Source organism: Pleurodeles waltl, chromosome 12, assembly GCF_031143425.1.
Source record: "Pleurodeles waltl isolate 20211129_DDA chromosome 12, aPleWal1.hap1.20221129, whole genome shotgun sequence".
Classification (NCBI taxonomy): domain Eukaryota; kingdom Metazoa; phylum Chordata; class Amphibia; order Caudata; family Salamandridae; genus Pleurodeles; species Pleurodeles waltl.
The window spans coordinates 489,374,404-489,396,346 of NC_090451.1; the positions used below are offsets into that span (position 1 = coordinate 489,374,404).

A 21,943-nucleotide genomic window follows, 5' to 3' on the forward strand; every position below is an offset into this window, starting at 1 on the left:
GCCCTTGCTGCCATGCAGCACAAAGGGGAGAAACAAAAGAAAAAAGTAGTTCACCCACGCTGAAGTATATCGGCAATCGTGCAATAATTCACATAACAGGGGCAGTGTGCAATGCGTGACAAACAACCTCAAGGTGGGACAAATGTAAAGCATTTACCAATGACATCAAGTGATTTTTGAAAGGCAAGCCCAGGAATGAATGAAAAGTGATGGGTATGAGATGGGCGTGGTTAAAAGCCCACAATACTTGCAACACGTCAAATACCTTGTGCGCACAACCTAAAAAAATAGTCAGACCTTTCTAGACTTATCAGACATATATCAATGGTGCTTAAAGAAATTTAACTATTCAAAAATGTAAAGATCTGCATTATTTCCTCTTGCCTCTGTCACTTGTGATTTGTATTATGGCTGTATTCCTATTATGACAGCATAGCCTTTGGCCACTGCCTTGATTTACTAGGTGTTGGATGTGGCAATGTTTTTCCTGCACTGAGAGCCAACGGGCATATGATTGTTGCTGTTCCAGCTGTGGTTTTTCCTTTGGCAGTTTGGTGATGGGGTTATGTCTTTGCTGAAGTCGGCACAATCAGTCTTTCCATGTCCTTTTACACATACAGTATGGAGACTGTTTTAGATGATCGTTGTGGTGACCTTATTTATGGTGACCAAGGGTATTTGCCACTGCTAGTAGTGTTAAAGTTCTGGGCAGCATATGTCAAAGTTGCGCAAGCTGAAAGGCATTTAGATTGTGGTTGGAGCACTTGCAACAGCACTGCAAGGGTTTGACAGTTTTTAAGGGACAATCCTGGTTTGTCAGGTTAGGACCATTTTCCTCAGTCCTCCTGACAATCAACTTTGGAGTTTCTCAGAGTTCCATTTGTTCCCTCCTATTGTTCAATGTGTGTATGAAGACTCAAGCCCAGCTAGAATTCCAGTAATATGCTGACAACGTCTTGATATTTCTGTGACTGGTAGCCCGACTAACAATTTTTAAGGGCTGAATGAGAGTTTATTGAAGATTAAAAAGACAAAAATAACACATGTAGGCCAAAGGCGTCCTCGTGTGCCATGCCCCACCAGGCATCTTTTTGGGAGTTCCTTCCAGGTCTTCCAGTCAATTTAAGAACATAGGATTTGTCTGAGATGCTGGCAGGAGTCTCAAATCACACACATTAGCAAGGTCATTAAGGTATGCTGGTATAAACGTGAACTTTACTGAGATTTGTACTGTCTTCTCCAGTAGTCACACAAAGTGTTCCTGTGTTCTCAGGTAATTATAAACTGATAACGGAAATGCTTTTGGTGGTGGCTTACAAAATATTTAGTTTATGGTAACAGAAAGAGAATGCAAAACACATCTGTCGATGTTTGGCCTTAATAAGGGGCACCGTGTCTCACATCTAAGAAAGATACTAATTCGGATGCCAGTTAAGACCAGAGTAAATTTCAAAATTCTTACCCTAGTGTGCATGTGTGTTGGTACTCTGGCACCAAGTTACCTCATTAGGGGGATGAGATCATCTCAACTTAGCAGGCTGCTTACACTCTGGGGTTTTTCTTTGCTAGTGGTTCCTCAAACTAGATGGACACTAATACAGATTGGAGGATCTCAAAGTATAAGTAACGGTAACAGTCTTTTTTAACTATTGATTTGGTAGTTCATATATGGTTTGCTTTCTGTCGTAGATGGTGTCCTGGAACAAGACTACCCTCTTGGTCATTCATGACTTTTGGGCGAATGCCAAGGGCTGTTGGTCCAAGACTGGCACAACTTCGTATATCTTCACAATAACTGGACGGCCCCAAAAAAGAGGGACGAAGTGATAACGTCCCAATTACTTATGTGTGATCTTCAGAAAATTGAGTCCCACTCTTCCTCATCACGGTCTCAAGGTCCCTCACTAACACTGTTGTTTGGGATGTCTGTTCGTTGTGCTACTTCTTGGGTATTACTAACAAGATTTCCGAGTGAAAGGTCAGGTTTTTATGTTCACATGACAAGGTAGAGGGGCTACAAACGTGGACTTACAAGTTTATCAGCTTCCCTAACAATTATCTTTCTAACGTAAGGAACCCAACGAGGAAAAGGAGACTAGGTGAATTGACGATTAGTGTTAAGCAATTGGAGTGAGATGCCTGGCATGTTCTGAGATCAACTGTGTCTGCATAACTATGAAGTAGACTTCTAAACACCTGGCCGGCAAATAATGCTTAAGTTTAACAAGAGCACTTCTTAATCCGACACTTTTGGGAAAGGTAAAGTTCTTGAATACAATATTCTCATTTGGTTATTTGTGAAAATAGAATTCAATCAGAACAACATATTCGATTCATAGCCTAAAACCACTTGCTAAACTTTTGGATTGGCTGAACACTTAATCTCTATATCCCTAAATTTAAAAGGACTGGCAAACAACATAAAATATTTCTTTTGTAACATGGTTTTAAGAATGCACAAATGTATATATCACTTACAGATGCTCTTGTTGGTGTAGCTGGCTGCTTTGAAAGATGAGACTGGGAAGACAAAGTTGTGAACAGTTAATTAAGAATATCATGCGATGCAATACAAATGCCCATAAAATAACAAAAAAATATTCGGCAAGCGCACACATTGATCTTTTGCATGTGCCTTAATTCAGTGAAGAAATCATTTCAGGAACGACTGTATGCTATGAAGATGTTATTTAGGAAATAGTTTCCAGGTCTCGCCTACCAGGCAATGCTTGCTGCTGGTGAAAAGACCTACTGTCAGGTTAAAGTGAGCATAAAGCCCGCCCAGTGCTCACCATTGTTGGACTGTTTTGTCACTCGCTTGCTTTTTATTCATTGCCTTGTGTGGGTTTTCCTTCTTTTTATTATATGTTCCTCCCCTGGAGCACGGCCTCATTACTTGTGTCCTTCCTCTCCTTACTTTTCTGGCACTACCTTTTTATTTTTTGTTTAAGCACTCCATGAAAGTGCATGTGTTTTCCAGATGTCTCCCTGGTGCACTTCTCTTGTCCCCTCTATTGCTCTCTTGTCTGTGTGCTTCCCTCTAGCATGTTCCTTCCCAGGTTGCATTCTCAGCCATGTATTTCTTCCCCACCAGTACCATGTTGTTCTGTCTCACCCGTGTGGCTCTTTTCTCCCTCAAACTCTGTATTTCCCTCTTTTGTTTGTCTTTCCCCCACCCATACCCTCCGTGTTGGTTATCTGCCTTCCTGCCTTACTTTCTCTATTCCACCCCCCACCTATAAAAATCACTTTTGCTGCTTGTTTTCTTTTTTATTTACTGATTGACGACGGATTGGTAAATAAAAAGAAAGCACAGACCTACTGAAAATGCCATATTTGTTTTTCCTGCTAACTTAAGGATGGGCTCTTAAATTAGACAAGAAATCGAAAACTCCAACACTAAAAAAGAAATCCATGTTAATGTCACCTGAGGCAAACTAGACTTAGGAAAAAAATCATATACTACCACAGATTTACAAATATGCTTTTATTAAATACATAAACCAAAGGCATGTCACATCAATTACATTTAAATAATTGTAAATAGCCTTTTAAAAGGGTTTAAAAGCTTGAACTCCAAAAAGGGTTCCTCTATTACACCTTGTCTGTCTTCACACTCTTTGTAAGCGTCTGCGTTTTGTACAATTAAACTACTCTGTTTTCAGGGCACAGCAGGAATTCCAGACTTACTTTATTATCTTGTTGCTAACTCTGTTGCCTTGGTACAGTGTGCCTCAAACTACCTCTCTCTTAAAAACCTAGCTTTCAGCAAACTACTAAAGTCCACCATGCAGAAAGACACTGTTGCACCAGCCCCAAAAGTCAGGTGTGACCTTCTCACTTGCTGCTAAACAATTTTTGGTTATTCCAGTGGAATAACCCTTTACATTAATGGGGAATGACCATGAACAGGGTGAAGGAGAAAGAATTATGGAAACCAGGTGCAAGCTAGTTCGAGGTGTGTGTTGATGGTAAGTAGCATGAAAAAATAAGGGGACAGCAAAAGGCAAAAACTAGACACAATAACAAGCCTGCAGCTAGAAAACGTGAATACAAACCTTAATACATGCACAAACTATTTAATGCTAACAACAAGACACGGGAAGGTGACTATTTTACCATATTAATAAACTAGCATAATTGTTGCAATCTTGAAATGTCATTCAGGTAGCCAAGTAAGTTCCTTTGGAGAAAGTCAAGGAATCGAGGCAGTGTGCAATTTTTCCACTGATTCTAGAACCACATACACATGTTTAATTGTCACTAGCATAACAGACATTTAACCATGCCATGCATACTGTGTAAGCTGGTATGGGTGGCAAATTAAATAACAATGCAACCTTTTGCTCCCCATGTCTAGCACGAACACCATTCTGTGGAAGCCAGTGTGGAGTGCAAGTGGTCACATGTTACTATATAAAATGTTGCTACATGGAGCTAACACTACAAGGAAGCCACTTCACTGAAAAAGGCACAGACCAGGTGGAAATTACGAAGTAATTAGTATAGTGTATGTAACTATTACATCAGCTTGCTTTAACACTTGCCCTAACCCATACTCTAATTCTAACATCAAACCATTACCTTATCCAAACATGCTCGTTCCATGTCCCTAAGATGAAGGCTTACACTTCGCAGAAGCACAACCCTAGCCTCACCTTTGTCAAAATAGTTTTGTGGTTTTTGTCTTAGGCGTCAGTATAAAGGTTTCTGTGTAAGTGTATATCTATGTGATGGGCATTCTGTCAGTGCATGTGTGTTTTCAGTCCCACATCCCTGCACCAAACCTAATGCAACAGCGCCACCACCTAGATCTCCTCTTTTGGAGATTCATTGTAGGTATGAAATAAAGACTACTCTGCTTTCAGATATGTGCCACATTTTTCAATTTGTTCCAAGTCTTATAAACTGCATCCTGACACCCACCAGGTTCAAGAGCCTTCTGGAAAATAATCCACAGACTAAATAATGATAACACTGTGGTTTTTGGAGCAAATATAAGTAAAGAGGTTAGGTCCCAATATCTGCAAAAGCATTACTCAATAAGGAAAGAAGAGCCATTGGCAACCACCACCGAACCAATTCAACAAGCTTCCGGGCAGCCTCTCAATTCAGATTCATTCCGCAAGAGAGTCAAACCTGTAGCACATTGATGAACAAGTTACTTACCTTTGGTAATGTTATCTAGTAGAGACAATATTTAGTTGCAGATTCCTTACCTTTGAATTTCCCCTGGTGTCAAACTGGACCTGGAGATTTTTCATGAGAAGCACCCTTGCCATTAGGTGGTATTCATCGACTCCTGGTCCGTCGTTGACATCGTACGTGCCTGATACAACACTGCGGTTCATCTACAGGCACCACCCCAGTGTGCGGACATCAGTTTCTTTTCACAACTTTCCACACCAGAAGCACAGAGCCATGAAGAACACAGACTATTGGTGCGTCAAAACTAAGGCCCAGAAAGGGGAAGTCCCTGTCCCTAGAAATCAGTTTGCAGAGCTGGGAGGGTCGATAAGGAATCTGCAACTAGATACTGATAAGGCGTTACCAAAGTTAAGTAACTTGTTCATCTGATAGTGACTTCTAGTTGCAGACCTCTTACCTTTGAATAGATATGCAAGCAATACATTTCTGAGGTGGATCTGCGAACCAAGTTCATAATAGAAAGCCTTACAGGAACGAACGGGTGAAGTACCCGTATCTACGGACCTGACTGTCCAGGCAGCAGTGTTTTGTAAACGTGTGCAGAGATGCCCATGTTGCTGCCTAGCAGATGTCAAGGACTGGAACTCTGCGTGCTAACGCAGAGGGTCGCAGCTGTAGCTCGGGAAGAATGTGTATGTAAACCTTCAGAGGGTTGCTTTTTGGGCAGTGCGTAGCAGATCTTAATGCAGAGTATGATCCATCTGGAGATGGTCCGCTTCTGCACTGCCCACCTTTCTTTGCACCCACATAACCAACAAAGAGTTTATCATCCACCTGGAACTCTTTTGCACGATTAAGGTACAATGTCACTGCTCTTTTTGGGTCCAGGCGGTGGAGTCTCTTTCTTAGAAGGATGTGGAGGTTTGTAAAAAGTAGGCAAGGTGACGGATTGGCCTACATGAAAGGGCAGAACCACTATTAGGAAAAAGTGCGAAGCAACACTTTGTCACGATGGGTGCCTGATTTCTTTATGTGCAAGAAGACCAAGAGAACCTGTTAAGAGTGCTCATGTCTGGCAAAGTATTAACTCTTACGAATCTATAAAGCCACAAGCAGGTTTTGACCAGGGATTTTCTCACCACCTTCTACTTAAATGTATGCACCGTCTAGGTATTCCGTTAACTCTGGCTCAACTACCCCACTGGCTAAAACCTACAAAGACAAACTGCATATTTTGTGCTATGGAAAAAGAAACCTTAATGCACATCCTCTGTCTCTACCCAGTAGTGGTATCAGACCACAGGATGATGAGTGCGCATTAAACCAGACAGCTGTTTGCACATGCAGGAAACCAATATTGCAGCACTGAACCCAGAACGTTCACTGCATAACATCAGGGCGGTAAAGTTGCTGGAAATTTTCAAAGTCAGAACAAAAGTTACAGGGGAGAAGCAGAGGACACACACACAGTACTGGCAAGCAGCCCAACCCAAAATGGAGACCGACAGAGGTGAGCAGTGGCTAAGACTGACAAACACAACCAGTGACACCGGAGATCAGTCCAGCATGCCCTATAACAATTGAATGCTGTCAGAGGAACGTATAGGTTTGCAGTACCAAATGGACGTCCGAGGACTGTCGTGTCCACCAGTTTCAATGAACCTTGTCGCTATAACAAAGCTCCTTACCACACTGACCGTTCCTGCATAACTAAGTTAATGAACATCCTTGAGGTTTTTAAATTTCTAAGAAATGCACTTGATGTATCTTTTAAAATGCATTTTAAGGTCATGCACTGACATTTGTGCACTTTTTCCATACATTCTATATTCAAGAAATACACTCTTTTTAGGTTTTTTAAACTGAAATGAAAAAGTAATTATATCCCATTTAGTCATGGATACTTTGCAGAATTTTAATTTTTACAGCTATTTTTCTTACGTTTTCTGGTGGAATAGTTTTAATTAGCTATGCACTTTGATAATAAAATATGGAGCTGAGCCAACCCTAGCTTATTCTCAAGAAAAGGGGCTGGTTGTCCTACAAAGGGGACTGGTCATGTGCTAACTTACTGCCCTGCTGGAAACTGGAGCTATTTCAGTTTTGTATTCTTATCTCTAGTTCCAAAAATGCCCATGACTGCAAAAGTGAACCAGGAAGACAACTGGAGACTCACCAAGCATGTTTCTCAAACTAGGCAAGTCCCAAGACATCTAGCCCCTTGGTCACAGAGGATCATACTTATCCCCTTAAGAAATCTTTCACAGGCTAAGATGCTAACATCACCCCACTGACAGCCCCCTCCTTTTAAGGGATATACGTCCAAGGAGCAGTATATTTGATAAAAACAGCTTGGTGTCTCCACACAACCAACTCTTCAAACATAATCTGCCACTTACCAGAATGCACAGAAGCAATCCACACTAGGCTCTGTCACACAGCACTCTTTTTCATGCATACAAACCTTGCCAATATCCGCAGGGCTTACAAGAAAAAACACACTCACAGGCTGAAAAAAATCAAGACCTGTTCCCTCTAGACATATTCACCTGTGAGGAGGGGGTCTCTTCAGAAGCAGAAAGCTGACTTAGTGGGTCATTGTTGCTAATTCTATTGCTCTTATTTTATACTGTTGTTAAACTGTTGAGGCCTCTGATTTTTCTTTTTTTACAAGCACTACTGTTTTGAATTTGATTTTCTGTCTGTCTAGCTTTAATCTCATGTGCCTTTTTACTAACTGCATGCTCTAGTGGCACACCTTTTACTTGCACACTCATTTCTTTCTAGGTCAGGGGGCTGCAACTGAACATTTTTAATCTTCATTTTATTTGAACGTGTCACTTTTGAATCGGATGGGGGCTGGAGGGGTATGCTAAAGTAGCCGCTATTCTGACAGGCAGGTTAGCAATATAGTCTCTGTTTAGGGGGATGAGTCTACCTCATAGAAGGCAATCCAATGCGCAGATGTGCAGCAGACGTGTGCAGCAGATGTGCCTATAGCTTGCTCGTCTAAATTGGTCATTGATCAGCACCAACCATGCTGCTACATTTATTCCAGCTAAGGGACCACACATTTCTTACTCCCCTGTGAAGCTTCTCAGTCTACGTCTAGGATCCTACTGCAGAGGTATGAGCCTCATGCTATGTAAGAGCTTGCCCATTGTTTGTTCTTACTTTTCATGTCCTCTGCCAGGGCCTGGCACAGTAGGTGAGAACTTTGGTACTCTCATAATGCCTCCTATAACTCTCTTCGCTTTGGGGCTATTCTCAAGAGTTTCTCTCTTTACTGGATTAAAGTTTATCTAAATACCTCTTGAAATGTTCAAACTTTACAGTCCTTGGTTACCTGACTTCATCTAGATAATACTTCTGAACCATAAAACAAACTACTTCTTGACAAGTTGGCCTCTTGGAACTTGAGACAATTTGGTCATCAGCCCACAAATTCTGTGGGTCATATTCTTTTTAAGGTTTTGCCGGCATGCGCATGCTTGCGAAATCTTTTGTGAATAAAAAAAATGTCTTACAAGGGGCTTAGGACCCACCCCTTACTTGCCTGAATTTACCATTGGCTTAGTCCAATGGCGCTCTTATTTGCTTGCTCCTTATTGGCTTGCATGTCGTCTACTTCGTTTAATTTCACTCACTGCTCTCTCCTTTGCCGTGCATGCCTTCGGACCAACTACTCTTTCGGTCACTGCTTACTGACTTTTGCCCAGTGTCCTTTCACTGACCACATGCTTTGCAAGGTACTTTTTTTTTTTTTTTTACTTTTATAAATGCATTTTCTAGAAACGCACATCTGCAGTCCGTCTGCTCTCGTATTACTTTCCTTGCTCACCCTAACCACCCTTCCCACTGTACATCATCCCCCGTCCCCTATCTGGCTCTTCCATCTGCCAAACTTGGTTTGAAGTTTCATATAGCACACACTGGACCCAATGGTGTTGGAGCGCTTAACATGAACAGCATTTACATTACAGATGGGCACATTCATTTACATTAAGTAATGTAAACAGAATCCCGGGATGCTGAGCCTCTGCCAAGACTCAAAGCGGTCTGCAGCTTCAAAGTTGGCCACTCTAGCCATTACGCCACATCCTTTCTCCTGTGTGTTCCACTGTGTTGGGCCTCCGTTAACGAGGCCTCTCTAATTCCTCATGGTTCTCTAGCACCACAAGGTCACACAAATGGCAAGAGCGGTATGCTAATATGTGTTTGCTAGCATACACAGTATAGAACAGTAGTAGTATAGAACAGTAGTGCAGACTTCATCAAACGGATGTAAAACATCCTCACATTTTTTAACCTAGATTGAAATGTGTCCAATATTGAAATTGTTGTCTTTTGTGAACTTTATGATTTAGCTAGAGCTATTAGCATTTTGGTCTATGTTTTGCATTTTATTCAATTACTATTAATGCCACCCTCTACTACCTGTCTGGATCTTTCTTCTGCCAAACTTGTTTTGCAGTTTCATATAGCACAAACTGAACCCCATGGTATCTGAGTGCTTTAAATGAACACCAGTAACATTATAGATGGGCACATTAATTTAAATTATATCATTTAACCAGAACCCAGGGATGCTGAGCCTCCAGAGAGACTTGAATCCGTCTCCAGCTTCAAAGTTGTCCACTCTAGCGGTTACAGCACCTCCTGTGTGTTCCACTATGTTGGAGGCTTGATCTAATAAAATGCTACGATGTAGTTAAAGCTGGCCATGTTGTTAAATCTGACCACATCACACGCTTTATTATTATTATTTTTTTTGCTTTAAGCCATGTCGCACACAGGTCAACTGTTATCCACCATGTAAAATAAAACTGAAAAAGGCAATACATTTTGCAAAGGCGAAACCTATTGGCTTTGCCAATGCTTGTTTTTCTAATGGACAGGTGATTACTGATACAAAAATTGATTGGGACCACACCATTATTTTCTTCACTTGGAAGACTGCCTAAGCCCCTGCTAGGAGGTTTATACCGTCTACTCCCTATAGTAATTGTTCTAAAGTCTTGAGTTCTGATGTAGCACCCATTCTTTATGAAACCTTGCAGAAGCTGAGTGGGGACATTGAGATTGACTAAAATTTTCAACCCATGGCTCCTGCAAATGGTGAACACTGCTGCGCCCACTTAAGTTCAGAAATAAGCCAATTTTAGACGTAGACTCTCCTCTGCACCCTAGTTTAAAGATGCCCTTAGGGCGATACACAAGTACTGTAACAAAATAGAAAGAGTCTGGAGAAAGGAATATCTCCTCTTTGACAAACTCTACTACATAAAGGCTCTGAATTACTATCACTGTGCCATAAAGGAAGCTCACACCATCTTCTTCTCCAATCACATTGCTTTGTCTAGTAATAATGCTAAAGATGTCTTTTAAATAGTGAAGAAGCTCTCCCATTCGGATGCCTTTTCGCAGCAGTTAGTGGCCTCCCACAATCTGTGTGAGCAGCTATCTGAATTTTTGGACAAAATTAAGGGCACTGTTGAAACCCTTAACTGTTCTGCCCCTTGTGATAATTCAGATAGTAGTGGTGTGGGTAACGCTAGCACATGCCCTCCTAAGACTTTATCTTATTCTTCATTGGAATTTGCTCCCTTTGCCATAGAGGAGTCTGAACAGGCTTTGGCAGGAAACAAATCAGGCTCTCCTGATAACGCTTGGCTGCCTCGCATCCCGTGGTTAAGTCTTAAGGCTATCAATCCCATTCTAAACTCATTATTAAACTGCTGTGTTCAGTCTGCAGTGGTTCAAAACTGCTGGAAACTAGCCGAGCTAATACCATTGAAAAAGTCTTCGGCAGACAGATCCATTCTAACTAATTTTAGGACTATCTCCCTAGTACCTGCCTTTTCTTAAGATCTCGGAGGAGCTCATTAATCACCAACTGCCCAGTTATTAGGAACTTGGCCGGCTGCTACACCCATCACAATCCGTTTTTTGCCTCGGTTTTAGTCCAGAGACCACCCTGTGGGAGGTCACTAATACAATCAAGTTAGTGGTGGATCAGGGGAAGTAAGTAGCATTGATTCTCCTTGATCTATCTGCAGCTTTCAATATAGTGTCTCATTCCATTCTCTGTAAAGCACACAATGTTCATGGAGGAATCATTTGCATACATATATTATAGCAATATTAAATACCATTAATGTTGTAATTAACCATAGATTAAATTCCATAAATGACTAAATCTGCAAACAGCCTGTAATTTGTTTCTGGGAAAAGGAAGAATTTTTGTATATTCACTAATTATATATACATCAACATAGCAAAGCAACAGAGAGATTTTGTGTGTGTTTTTTTATACAAATGCACTGGTGACCCCTTGGGAGGAAGCTGGCTCTGTATATACTATCTCAAAGTGAGAAATAGTGTGCACAGAGTCCAGGGGTTCCCCTTAGAAGACGATAGTGGCAATAATAGATAATTCTAATGCTCTATTTGTGGTAGTGTGGTTGAGCAGTTAGGCTTATCAGAGGGTAGTGTTAAGCATTTGTTGTACACACACAGGCAATAAATGGGAACATACACTTAAAGACTTCACTCCAGGCCAATAGGTTTTTATGTAGAAAAATATTCTTTTCTTAATCTATTTTAGAACCACAGGATTCAAATTGCAGGTAAGTACATAAATTGTAAGGTACTTGGCATAGGTAAATATAGAACTTTGAATCAAAACAGTAATGAACACAGTTTAGCCTAAAATGGCAATAAGCTATTTTAAAATTGACACTGCAAAATTCAGCAGTTCCTGGGGGAGGCAAGTAAAGGTTAGTTTATCAGGTAAGTAAAGTACTTACAAGTTCAGTCTCAGGGGCACAGGCAGCCCACCGTTGGGGGTTCAAGTTAACCCCAAACACCTAGCACCAGCGACACAGGGCCGGTCAGGTGCAGAGGTCAAAGAGGGGCCCAAATAACATAGGCATCTATGGAGACTAGGGGTGCGCCGGTTCCAGACTGCTAGCAGGTAAGTACCCTCGTCCTCCGGGAGCAGATCAGGGGGGTTTTGTAGAACACTGGGGGGGTCCCAACCAGGCACACAAAATACACCCTCAGCAGCACAGGGGCGGCCGGGTGCAGTGTGTAAACAAGGCGTCAGGTTTTGTATTGGAATCAATGGAGGAACCCGGGGGTCACTCTGATGATGCAGGAGGGCACAGGGGGTTTCTCGGGCCAGCCATCGATTGGAAAAGGGTGAGGGCCGCCGGCTGGTCACTGCTGCACCAGTGGTTGGTTTGTCACAGGCCTGGGGGCTGCAGGTGCAGTGCTTCTTCCAGGAGTCGGTTCATTGTTACCGGGCAGACGCAGTCAGGGGTGTCCTTTAGATTCCCTCTGCAGGTGTCGTAGGGGTGCAGGGAGGTCGGCTCAGGGTGGACACGTCGTTGGAGTCGCCTGGGGGTCCTTCCTGCGCTGTTGGTCTCTGGACATGGGCCAGGGGCGTCAGGTGCAGAGTGGTAGGGACTCACGCTTCTGGAGTGAGGTGAGAGTCCCTTTAAAGATGGTTTCTTCTTGTTGCTTTAGAGAGGGCCGCTGTCCATGGGAGTTTCTTGGTCCTTTGGAGTTGCAGGGCAGTCTTCTGAGTCGGCAGAGGTCACTGGGCCTGCAGGATGCGTCGCTGTTGCAGGTTAGTTGAATCTGGAGACAGGCCGGTAGGGCTGGAGCCAAAGCAGTTGTCGTCTTCCTTCTTCTCTGCAGGGTTTTCAGGTCAGCAGTCCTTGTTAGGTCGTCAGGAATCTGATTTCCTGGGTTCAGGGTCGCCCCTAAATACTAAATTTAGGGGTGTGTTAGGGCTAGAGGGCAGTAGCCAATGGCTATTGTCCCTGAGGATGGCTACACCTCCTTGTGCCTCCTCCCTTTGGGGTGGGGAGGGGGGCACATCCCTATCCCTATTGGGCTAAATCCTCCAAACCAAGATAGAGGATTTTCTAAGGAGGGGGTCACTTCCGCTCTGGTCACCTTAGGGGTGGACCTGGCTGAGAGGGTGACTCCTCCTTGTTTTACTCATTATCTCCCCGGACTTGCCGCCAAAAGAGGGTGCTGTGTCCGGGGGCCAGGCATCTCCACTAGATAGCGTGCCCTGGAGCATTGTAACACGAAGCCTGAGCATTTGAGGCTCACTGCTAAGTGTTACAGTTCCTCCAGGGGGGAGGTGTGAAGCACCTCCACCCAGTGCAGGCTTTGTTTTAGGCCCCAGAGAGCACAAAGGCTCTCACCCCAGGGGGTCAGAACCTCAGTCTCTCAGTGGCAGGCTGGCACAGACCAGTCAGCCCTGCACTGAAGGATGGGGTAAAATACAGGGGGCATCTCCTCTGTGTGCATTTTGTAATACATCCAGCACTGGCATCAGTGTGGGTTTATTATTCTGAGAAGTTTGATAACAAACTTCCCAGTGTTCAGTGTAGCCATTATAGAACTGTGGAGTTTGTTTTGACAAACTCCCAGACCATATACTTAATATGGCCACACTGTACTTACAATGTCTAAGAATGGACTTAGACACTGTAGGGGCATATTGCTCATGCAGCTATGCCCTCACCTGTGGTATAGTGCACCCTGCCTTAGGGCTTTAAGGCCTGCTAGAGGGGTGACTTACCTATGCCACAGGCAGTATTTTGTGTGCATGGCATCCAGAGCGGAAAGCCATGTCGACTTTGCCTTTTTCTCCTCACCAACACACACAATCTGCAATGGCAGTGTGCATGTGTTAGGACAGGGGTCCCTTAGGGTGGCACAACACATGCTGAGGCCCTTCGGGCCCTTCCCTGGTCACAGGGCCCTTGGTACCACTGGTACCTTTTATAAGGGACTTATCTGCGTGCCAGGGGTGTGCCAATTGTGAAAACAATGGTAATTTTTTAGTGAAAGAACATTGGTGCTGGGCCTGGTTAGCAGGGTCCCAGCAAACTCAGTCAATTCAGCTTCAAAATCAGGCAAAAAGTGTGTGGGGGTGGGGGGGGGGGGGGGGGGGTAGCTGCAACAAGGAGCCATATTCCTACACCCCTCTTGTCCACAATCCCTTTACATCCAAGGGACAGAAGGAAAGCACCAATCATCCTGACTCTCCAACCACAAAAGGTTTGAGTCCTAGATGCAGTCTTTCAAACAATGAGAAAATCACTCCTAAGGGACTCCAGCAGCTCATGCGAAGAATTACGTCATGAAGGGTATAAGGTCGACGTTTCGGTCTCCCAAGGCTCAAACCGTCCACGAAACCATGCTCAGGACAATGTGTCAAAGTGGACTAAATCACAAAAATTGTTGCTCTACAACACAACAAATAACCCACATTAATAAAACGCGAAACAACACTAAAAGGCAGCAGAATACCAAACCACGCTGTACATGCAAGTGAATCACCCTCTTACAAGGCACCCCAAAAAACAACCTACATAAACCTCAATGTAAAACATGCATTTTTCCACCAGTGCTCCTCAAACAACTGACCAAAGTTAAATACCTCCAAGCAAAGTGAACCAACTAATCCCTGAAACCAATTCCAAGAATAAAGCACCACAGCATATTAATCCTTGCTCCAACATCAACTTCCTAGAACAGAACTGCTTAATCTTTTTCATCCGGTACATACAACTAAACAAAAAACATACCAAGTCAAGAGTAAAGTTTTAAAATCCGATCTACAGTAGAAGGACTCCCACAGGAGCATGCTTACCGCTAGTCAGTTACTCGAGTATAAAGAAAGGACAATGTAATCTACATGAAGACAAAATAAATGCGAATCCGTTAACCATAATCCCAAAGACACACTCAACTTCAAGTAGCTAAAGAACATAAACACATTAGACACAAATATTACTTACTTCACCACGGATACGTCAACTCCCACCAGGCTCAAATCAATCATAAAGCTCAGGCACGCAAACAAACAGTCCCTTTTGACCAAACGCATGGAGGGCATGGCCCCTTAGAAATCACATGACCTATCCACACAACTGTGGGGGCCATCTTGGAACACAATATCTTACATCAAAACTATTGGATTCCTGATCAATCCAAATATTTTATACAAAAAATGGGCAACAATATGATGCATTCAAAAATCAAAGTGAATCCAGATCTTATTAAACACAGGTAGTCATAACTATCTTGGTGGTAAAATAGTCCCTCTTAACCCAAGGCTTCAAAGGCCTTACCCCTTAAAAATCATCTGACCAGTCCACTAAACTGTGGCGGCCAGCTTGGAGCGGAGTATCTTTCAACAGATCTTAATCAGGAAAGACCATCTAACAAATTCCTATTCGGCCCAAAACATTCCATACAATAAATGGCTAACAATATGAAACACAAATCAAACCTGTAACAGCTGTTGGCCACTTAAACATCAAAGTAAATGTGGTTCCTATTACCAACAGCTATGCAGTTATACCCCACCTCAGTGATCAAATAGTCCAAGTCCTAATACTGAGACCTTTGTATGGGGCCCCATAAAGGATCACATAACCGGAGCACATAAATATTGAATCTCACTCAAAAAAGCAAACTACCAGTAAGTGAACTACTAGTAAGTAAAGCCAGTCACCACACTCAACCTACAGCCAAAAGGTATCCAACCAAGGAAGAAGAATTGCAGCACATCCCTACAATCATATACCATCAAGATACCAGTCACACACTATAAAGTTGCCAACAACTGCCATTCCACCAGTTGATTTAATCCATCCTTCAAAGTACTGGCCATCCAAATCCATCTATTTTTGCGCATTTTAAGCAGGCAATCCACATCACGTCTGCGCTTAGGGCATTTCACAACTTCTAACACAAACCATTTCATTGTATTTGCTGCGTGAGACATTTTCAAATAGTGTTCAACAAGAGGGGCATTCTGTACTTTGCATCAAATGCGCGACTGATGTTGTGTAATATGTTTCCGTACTTCCTGGGTAGTTGTTCCAGTGTAAAATAATTTACATAGGCATTCAATAAAATACACCACATTGTTAGAACCATAATTAGAATGGTGTTTGATAGTCTAGTTAATCTTGTATACTTTCACTATTTCAGTTGTGCCACATGCATTGCAATTACCACATGGGTAATGCCCAATACCAGGTTCCAAACCCCATAACTGGTGCAGTGAAACTGGTTCAGGGTCATTGTAGGCTCGGAACAGTCGACCCCTTAAATTCTTACCTCTTTTAAAAGCAAATAAGGGTCTGTCCTGATAAATCTGACCTTTACTCAACAAGTGCAAATTTTTGAGGAAAATGTGTTTGATCATATTAGACTCGATACCAAAGGTCATTACACATGTGAGCTTAGACTGAACTTGTTTCTCCTTCACTTATAATAGGGCCTCACGGTCATAATACCATGCTCTTTTCAATGATCTTTTAACCAAGCGGTAGGGATACCCCCTATTGACCAATTTGGAACACAATACTTTTGCTTCATTGAAATAATCATCTTTTTCGGTACAGTTACATCTACTACATAAAAACTGCCCAAATGGGAGATTATCTCTCAAATGACAAGGGTGCTGGCTAGTGTATTTGAGAAGAGTATTCCTTGAAGTTGGTTTTGTACAGGAAGTGCAGAATTATTAGGCAAATGAGTATTTTGACCACATCATCCTCTTTATGCATGTTGTCTTACTCCAAGCTGTATAGGCTCGAAAGCCTACTACCAATTAAGCATATTAGGTGATGTGCATCTCTGTAATGAGAAGGGGTGTGGTCTAATGACATCAACACACTATATCAGGTGTGCATAATTATTAGGCAACTTAACAAAAAACAAATATATACCCATTTCAATTATTTATTATTACCAGTGAAACCAATATAACATCTCAACATTCACAAATATACATTTCTGACATTCAAAAACAAAACAAAAACAAATCAGTGACCAATATAGCCACCTTTCTTTGCAAGGACACTCAAAAGCCTGCCATCCATGGATTCTGTCAGTGTTTTGATCTGTTCACCATCAACATTGCGTGCAGCAGCAACCACAGCCTCCCAGACACTGTTCAGAGAGGTGTACTGTTTTCCCTCCTTGTAAATCTCACATTTGATGATGGACCACAGGTTCTCAATGGGGTTCAGATCAGGTGAACAAGGAGGCCATGTCATTAGATTTCCTTCTTTTATACCCTTTCTTGCCAGCCACGCTGTGGAGTACTTGGACGCGTGTGATGGAGCATTGTCCTGCATGAAAATCATGTTTTTCTTGAAGGATGCAGACTTCTTCCTGTACCACTGCTTGAAGAAGGTGTCTTCCAGGAACTGGCAGTAGGACTGGGAGTTGAGCTTGACTCCATCCTCAACCCGAAAAGGCCCCACAAGCTCATCTTTGATGATACCAGCCCAAACCAGTACTCCACCTCCACCTTGCTGGCGTCTGAGTCGGACTGGAGCTCTCTGCCCTTTACCAATCCAGCCACGGGCCCATCCATCTGGCCCATCAAGACTCACTCTCATTTCATCAGTCCATAAAACCTTAGAAAAATCAGTCTTGAGATATTTCTTGGCCCAGTCTTGACGTTTCAGCTTGTGTGTCTTGTTCAGTGGTGGTCGTCTTTCAGCCTTTCTTACCTTGGCCATGTCTCTGAGTATTGCACACCTTGTGCTTTTGGGCACTCCAGTGATGTTGCAGCTCTGAAATATGGCCAAACTGGTGGCAAGTGGCATCGTGGCAGCTGCACGCTTGACTTTTCTCAGTTCATGGGCAGTTATTTTGCGCCTTGGTTTTTCCACACGCTTCTTGCGACCCTGTTGACTATTTTGAATGAAACGCTTGATTGTTCGATGATCACGCTTCAGAAGCTTTGCAATTTTAAGAGTGCTGCATCCCTCTGCAAGATATCTCACTATTTTTGACTTTTCTGAGCCTGTCAAGTCCTTCTTTTGACCCATTTTGCCAAAGGAAAGGAAGTTGCCTAATAATTATGCACACCTGATATAGGGTGTTGATGTCATTAGACCACACCCCTTCTCATTACAGAGATGCACATCACCTAATATGCTTAATTGGTAGTAGGCTTTCGAGCCTATACAGCTTGGAGTAAGACAACATGCATAAAGAGGATGATGTGGTCAAAATACTCATTTGCCTAATAATTCTGCACTCCCTGTATATAGACTCACAAATGACCATCTTCATGAAAGATTTTCAAGTCAAGAAAATTAATAGAACACTGATTGTATTCTATTGTAAAATGAAGATTAGTGTTCTGTACATTAAGCCAGTAATGGAATTCCAAAAGATAGAGTCATGCCATATTAATAAAACATCATCTATATATCTTAGTCAATGTTTCATGTTGTTCAAATAAGGATTGGTTCCACTGTATATAACTTTTTCTTCAAATTCTGCTGTTTTCCACTGGATGCAGCTCAGTTACCTTCAGTGCAACGCTAATAAAACAGATTCTCCAATTTGACTCACCACCCCCACACTTATTAGGGGTTGGTGAATTCTGGCCCAGTCATATTTCGGCCCCTCCAGCCTCAGCTTCCATAGTTTGCAATTTGGGAGTGAAATTTGGTAATCTTGCTGGCTTTCACCCCCAGGTGGTGGGCTTGTGCGTTGGTCTTTTAAAATCTATAAGTACAAGTTACTTACCTTCAGTAACGAAATATCTGGTAGGGACAAATTCTAGTTGCAGATTCCTTACCTTAGAATTTCCCCCAGGGGTCACACTGGATCTGGAGATTTTTCTTTGAGCAATACCCTTGCGCGTCGGTAGGTGGCGTCGGTCGACTCCTAGGGTGTCGTCGTCGCCGTGAGGACGTCAGTACATAGACGCCGCCTCAGCGCAGTGACATCAGTTTCTTTTAACAACTTTCCACGCCAAAGTGCAGAGCCACTAAGAACACTGAGACTGGTGCAATGGAGCTAAGGACCTGAAGGGGGAATCATTGTCCCTAGAAATCAGTTCGCAAGCAGGGAGGATGGGTGGGTCGGTAAGGAATCTGCAACTAGAATATGTCTCTACCAGATATTTCGTTACCAAAGGTAAGTAACTTGTACATCTGATAGAGACTTCCAGTTGCAGATACCTTACCTTAGAATAAATACCCAAGAAATGCCATTCTCGGTGGTGGGCTGTGAACCAAGATCATACTAGGAAGTCTTGCAAGACCAAACGACCAAAGTAGCCGTCCTGACGGACCTGACTGTCCAGGCACTAGTGTTTAGCGAATGTATGCAGGGGTGTCCACATAGCTTCCTGGCAGATATCCAGGACAGGAACTCCGCGTGCCAATGCAGTGGAAGCAGCAGTTGCTCTGGTGGAATGAGCACGCAAGCCCTAAGGGGGTTGCTTCTTGGCCAAAGTGTAGCACATGTTGATGCAAAGAAGTACTCATCGAGAGATGGTACATTTTTGCACCGCCTTCCCTTTTTTCACACCCACATACCCGACAAAGAGTTGATCGTCCACCCGGAAAACTTTAGTAAGATTAAGATAGAACGCCAAAGCTCTTCTTGTGTCTAACAGTGGAGTCTCTCCTCCTAATCGGAAGAATGTGGGGGTGCGTAGAAAGTAGGCAGGGTGATGGACTGACCTACGTGAAAAGGTGTAAAGACCTTTGGAAGGAAGGAAACTTTAGTGCGCACCACCACTTTGTAAGGGTGCACAGACAAGTATGGAGGCTTGGACGAAAAGGGCCTGGAGCTCACTCACCCTCCGAGCAGAGGTGATGGCAACAAGAAAGACAGTTTTGAAGTTGAGGAGCCGTAAGGGACAATTGTGCATCGGCTCAAAGGGAGTATACATTAAATAAGTAAGGACAAGGTTGAGGTCCCACTGAGGCATGATAAATGGAGTGGGAGGAAATAAATGGGTGAGACCTTTTAGGAATCTACTCACAATAGGAGATTTAAAGAGTGAGGGCTGATCAGGTAACCTAAGAAAGACCGAAATGGCAGATAAATACCCTTAAAGGGTGCCCAAGGAGAGCCCTGCTGGGCTAAAGAAAGAATGAACAAAAGAACCTCGGATAGAGGGGCAGAAAGGGGATCAACAGATTTGTTGGTGCACCATGCCACAAATTTACGCCAATTACGCCAAATTTACGTATACAGTTTTGGTGGAGGGACGCCTGGCTGCCAAGATGACATCACAGACTTCGGGTGGAAGATAAAAATTCGTCAACTGTCGCCACTCAATCTCCACGCATGAAGTTGGAGATTGGACAGGTTCGGGTGGAGAACTATCCACTGTTGCTGCGACAGAAGATCCGCCTGAAGAGGCAGTCTGAGTGGAGGGTTGATGGCCATACTCAAAAGCTCTGGATAACAGACTCTCCGTGCCCAGTCCGGAGCCACCAAAATGACTTGGGCCCGGTCGTTCCCGGTCTTCTTGAGAACTCTGGGCAGAAGTAGTATAGGCGGAAAGGAGTCCGGTGTTCCACTGGAGACGAAAAGCATCTCCGAGCGAGTGCCACCTTAGAAACGCCAACGTGCAAAACAGCTGACATTGTGCATTCTCTTCAGAGGCGAACAGATCTAACCAAGGCTCTCCCCACTGATGAAAGAGACCTTGCGCCACCTCCAGATGGAGATGCCATTCGTGATTGGCTGTGCAGCGACGGCTGAGTTTGTCTGCTCTGGTGTTAAGAGAACCCGCCAGATGCTGAACCACCATGGTAATGCCCTGATGTTCCAGCCATGTCCAGAGAATTAGGGCCTCTTAACAAAGGGTCCAGTACCGTACTCCGCCTTGTTTATTGCAGTACCACATGGCGGTTGTATTGTCTGTGCACTACTTTCCCTTTGAGAGAGGGAAGAAATGCTTTCAACGCAGGCCTGATCGTCTGGAGCTCCAGAAGACTGATATGGAGCCCAGACTCCGCCAGAGACCAGAGACCTCTGATGTCCGACTCTTCCATGCGGCCGCCCCAACCCAGAAGTGATGCATCTGTCACTACAGATTGATCTGGTTGGGGAAGGGAGAGGAATCTGCCATGGACCCAACGCTGATTCGAAAGCCACCACTGAAAGTGTTTCGCAGTTCCCTCTGAGATCTGGACCATGTCGGAGAGATTCCCCTGATGCTGCGCCCACTGGAACTTCAAGTCCTACTGCAGGGCCCACGTATGACATCTGGCATGTGTCACTAGCAGGATGCAGGAGGCCATGAGGCCTAGCAGCCTCAGAGTCAGTCTCAGCGAAACCCAAGACAGAGGCTGAAAGATCTGAATCATAGCCTGAATATTTTGGACTCCCTTTTCGGAAGGATAAGCCCGAAAATGGACTGTGTCCAGAACAGCTCAGAAGAAGGGGAGCATCTGAGAGGGAGTCAGGTGTGACTTCAGCATATATATAGTGAACCCCAGCGTGTGCAGGAGGTTCACCGTAGTCTGAAGGTGGAAGATGACTTTCTGGGGCGAGTCCGCCTTTAACAGCCAGTAGTCGAGGTAGGGGAAGACTGATACCCCTAACCAGCGCAGATGAGCTGCTACCATCGCCATCACTTTCGTGAACACTGGAGGGGCGCTGGTAAGGCATTAGAAGCGCACGGTAAACCGACAGTGCTCATGACCTACCACAAATTGTAGGTAACATCTGTGGGCAGGCAGGATGGGGATGTGGAAATAAGCGTACTGCAAGTCCAAAGCTACCATCCAGTCTCCTGGGTCTAAGGCAGACAGAACTTGAGCCGGGTGAGCATTTTGAATTTCTCCTTCTTGAGGAAGTAGTTTATGTCCCGAAGGTCTAGGATAGGACGTAAGCCCTTGTCCTTTTTCAGCACCAGAAAGTAGTGGGAATAACAACCACTGCCTACTTCGGGCACAGGGACCTTCTCTATAGCTCCCTTGGC

The 21,943-nt window shown here is 43.7% G+C and overlaps 1 protein-coding gene across 2 annotated transcripts in view; it reads right to left on the minus strand.

Moving 5' to 3' along the window:
- DYNC1LI2 (dynein cytoplasmic 1 light intermediate chain 2) overlaps window positions 1–21,943 on the minus strand; it is a 306,588-nt gene that overhangs the window by 75,583 nt on the left and 209,062 nt on the right. For both annotated transcript variants that reach the window (XM_069217186.1, XM_069217187.1), the window contains exon 10: window positions 2,479–2,520. In XM_069217186.1, the coding sequence (XP_069073287.1) occupies window positions 2,479–2,520 (42 nt within the window). The remainder of the gene's footprint in view (window positions 1–2,478; window positions 2,521–21,943) is intronic.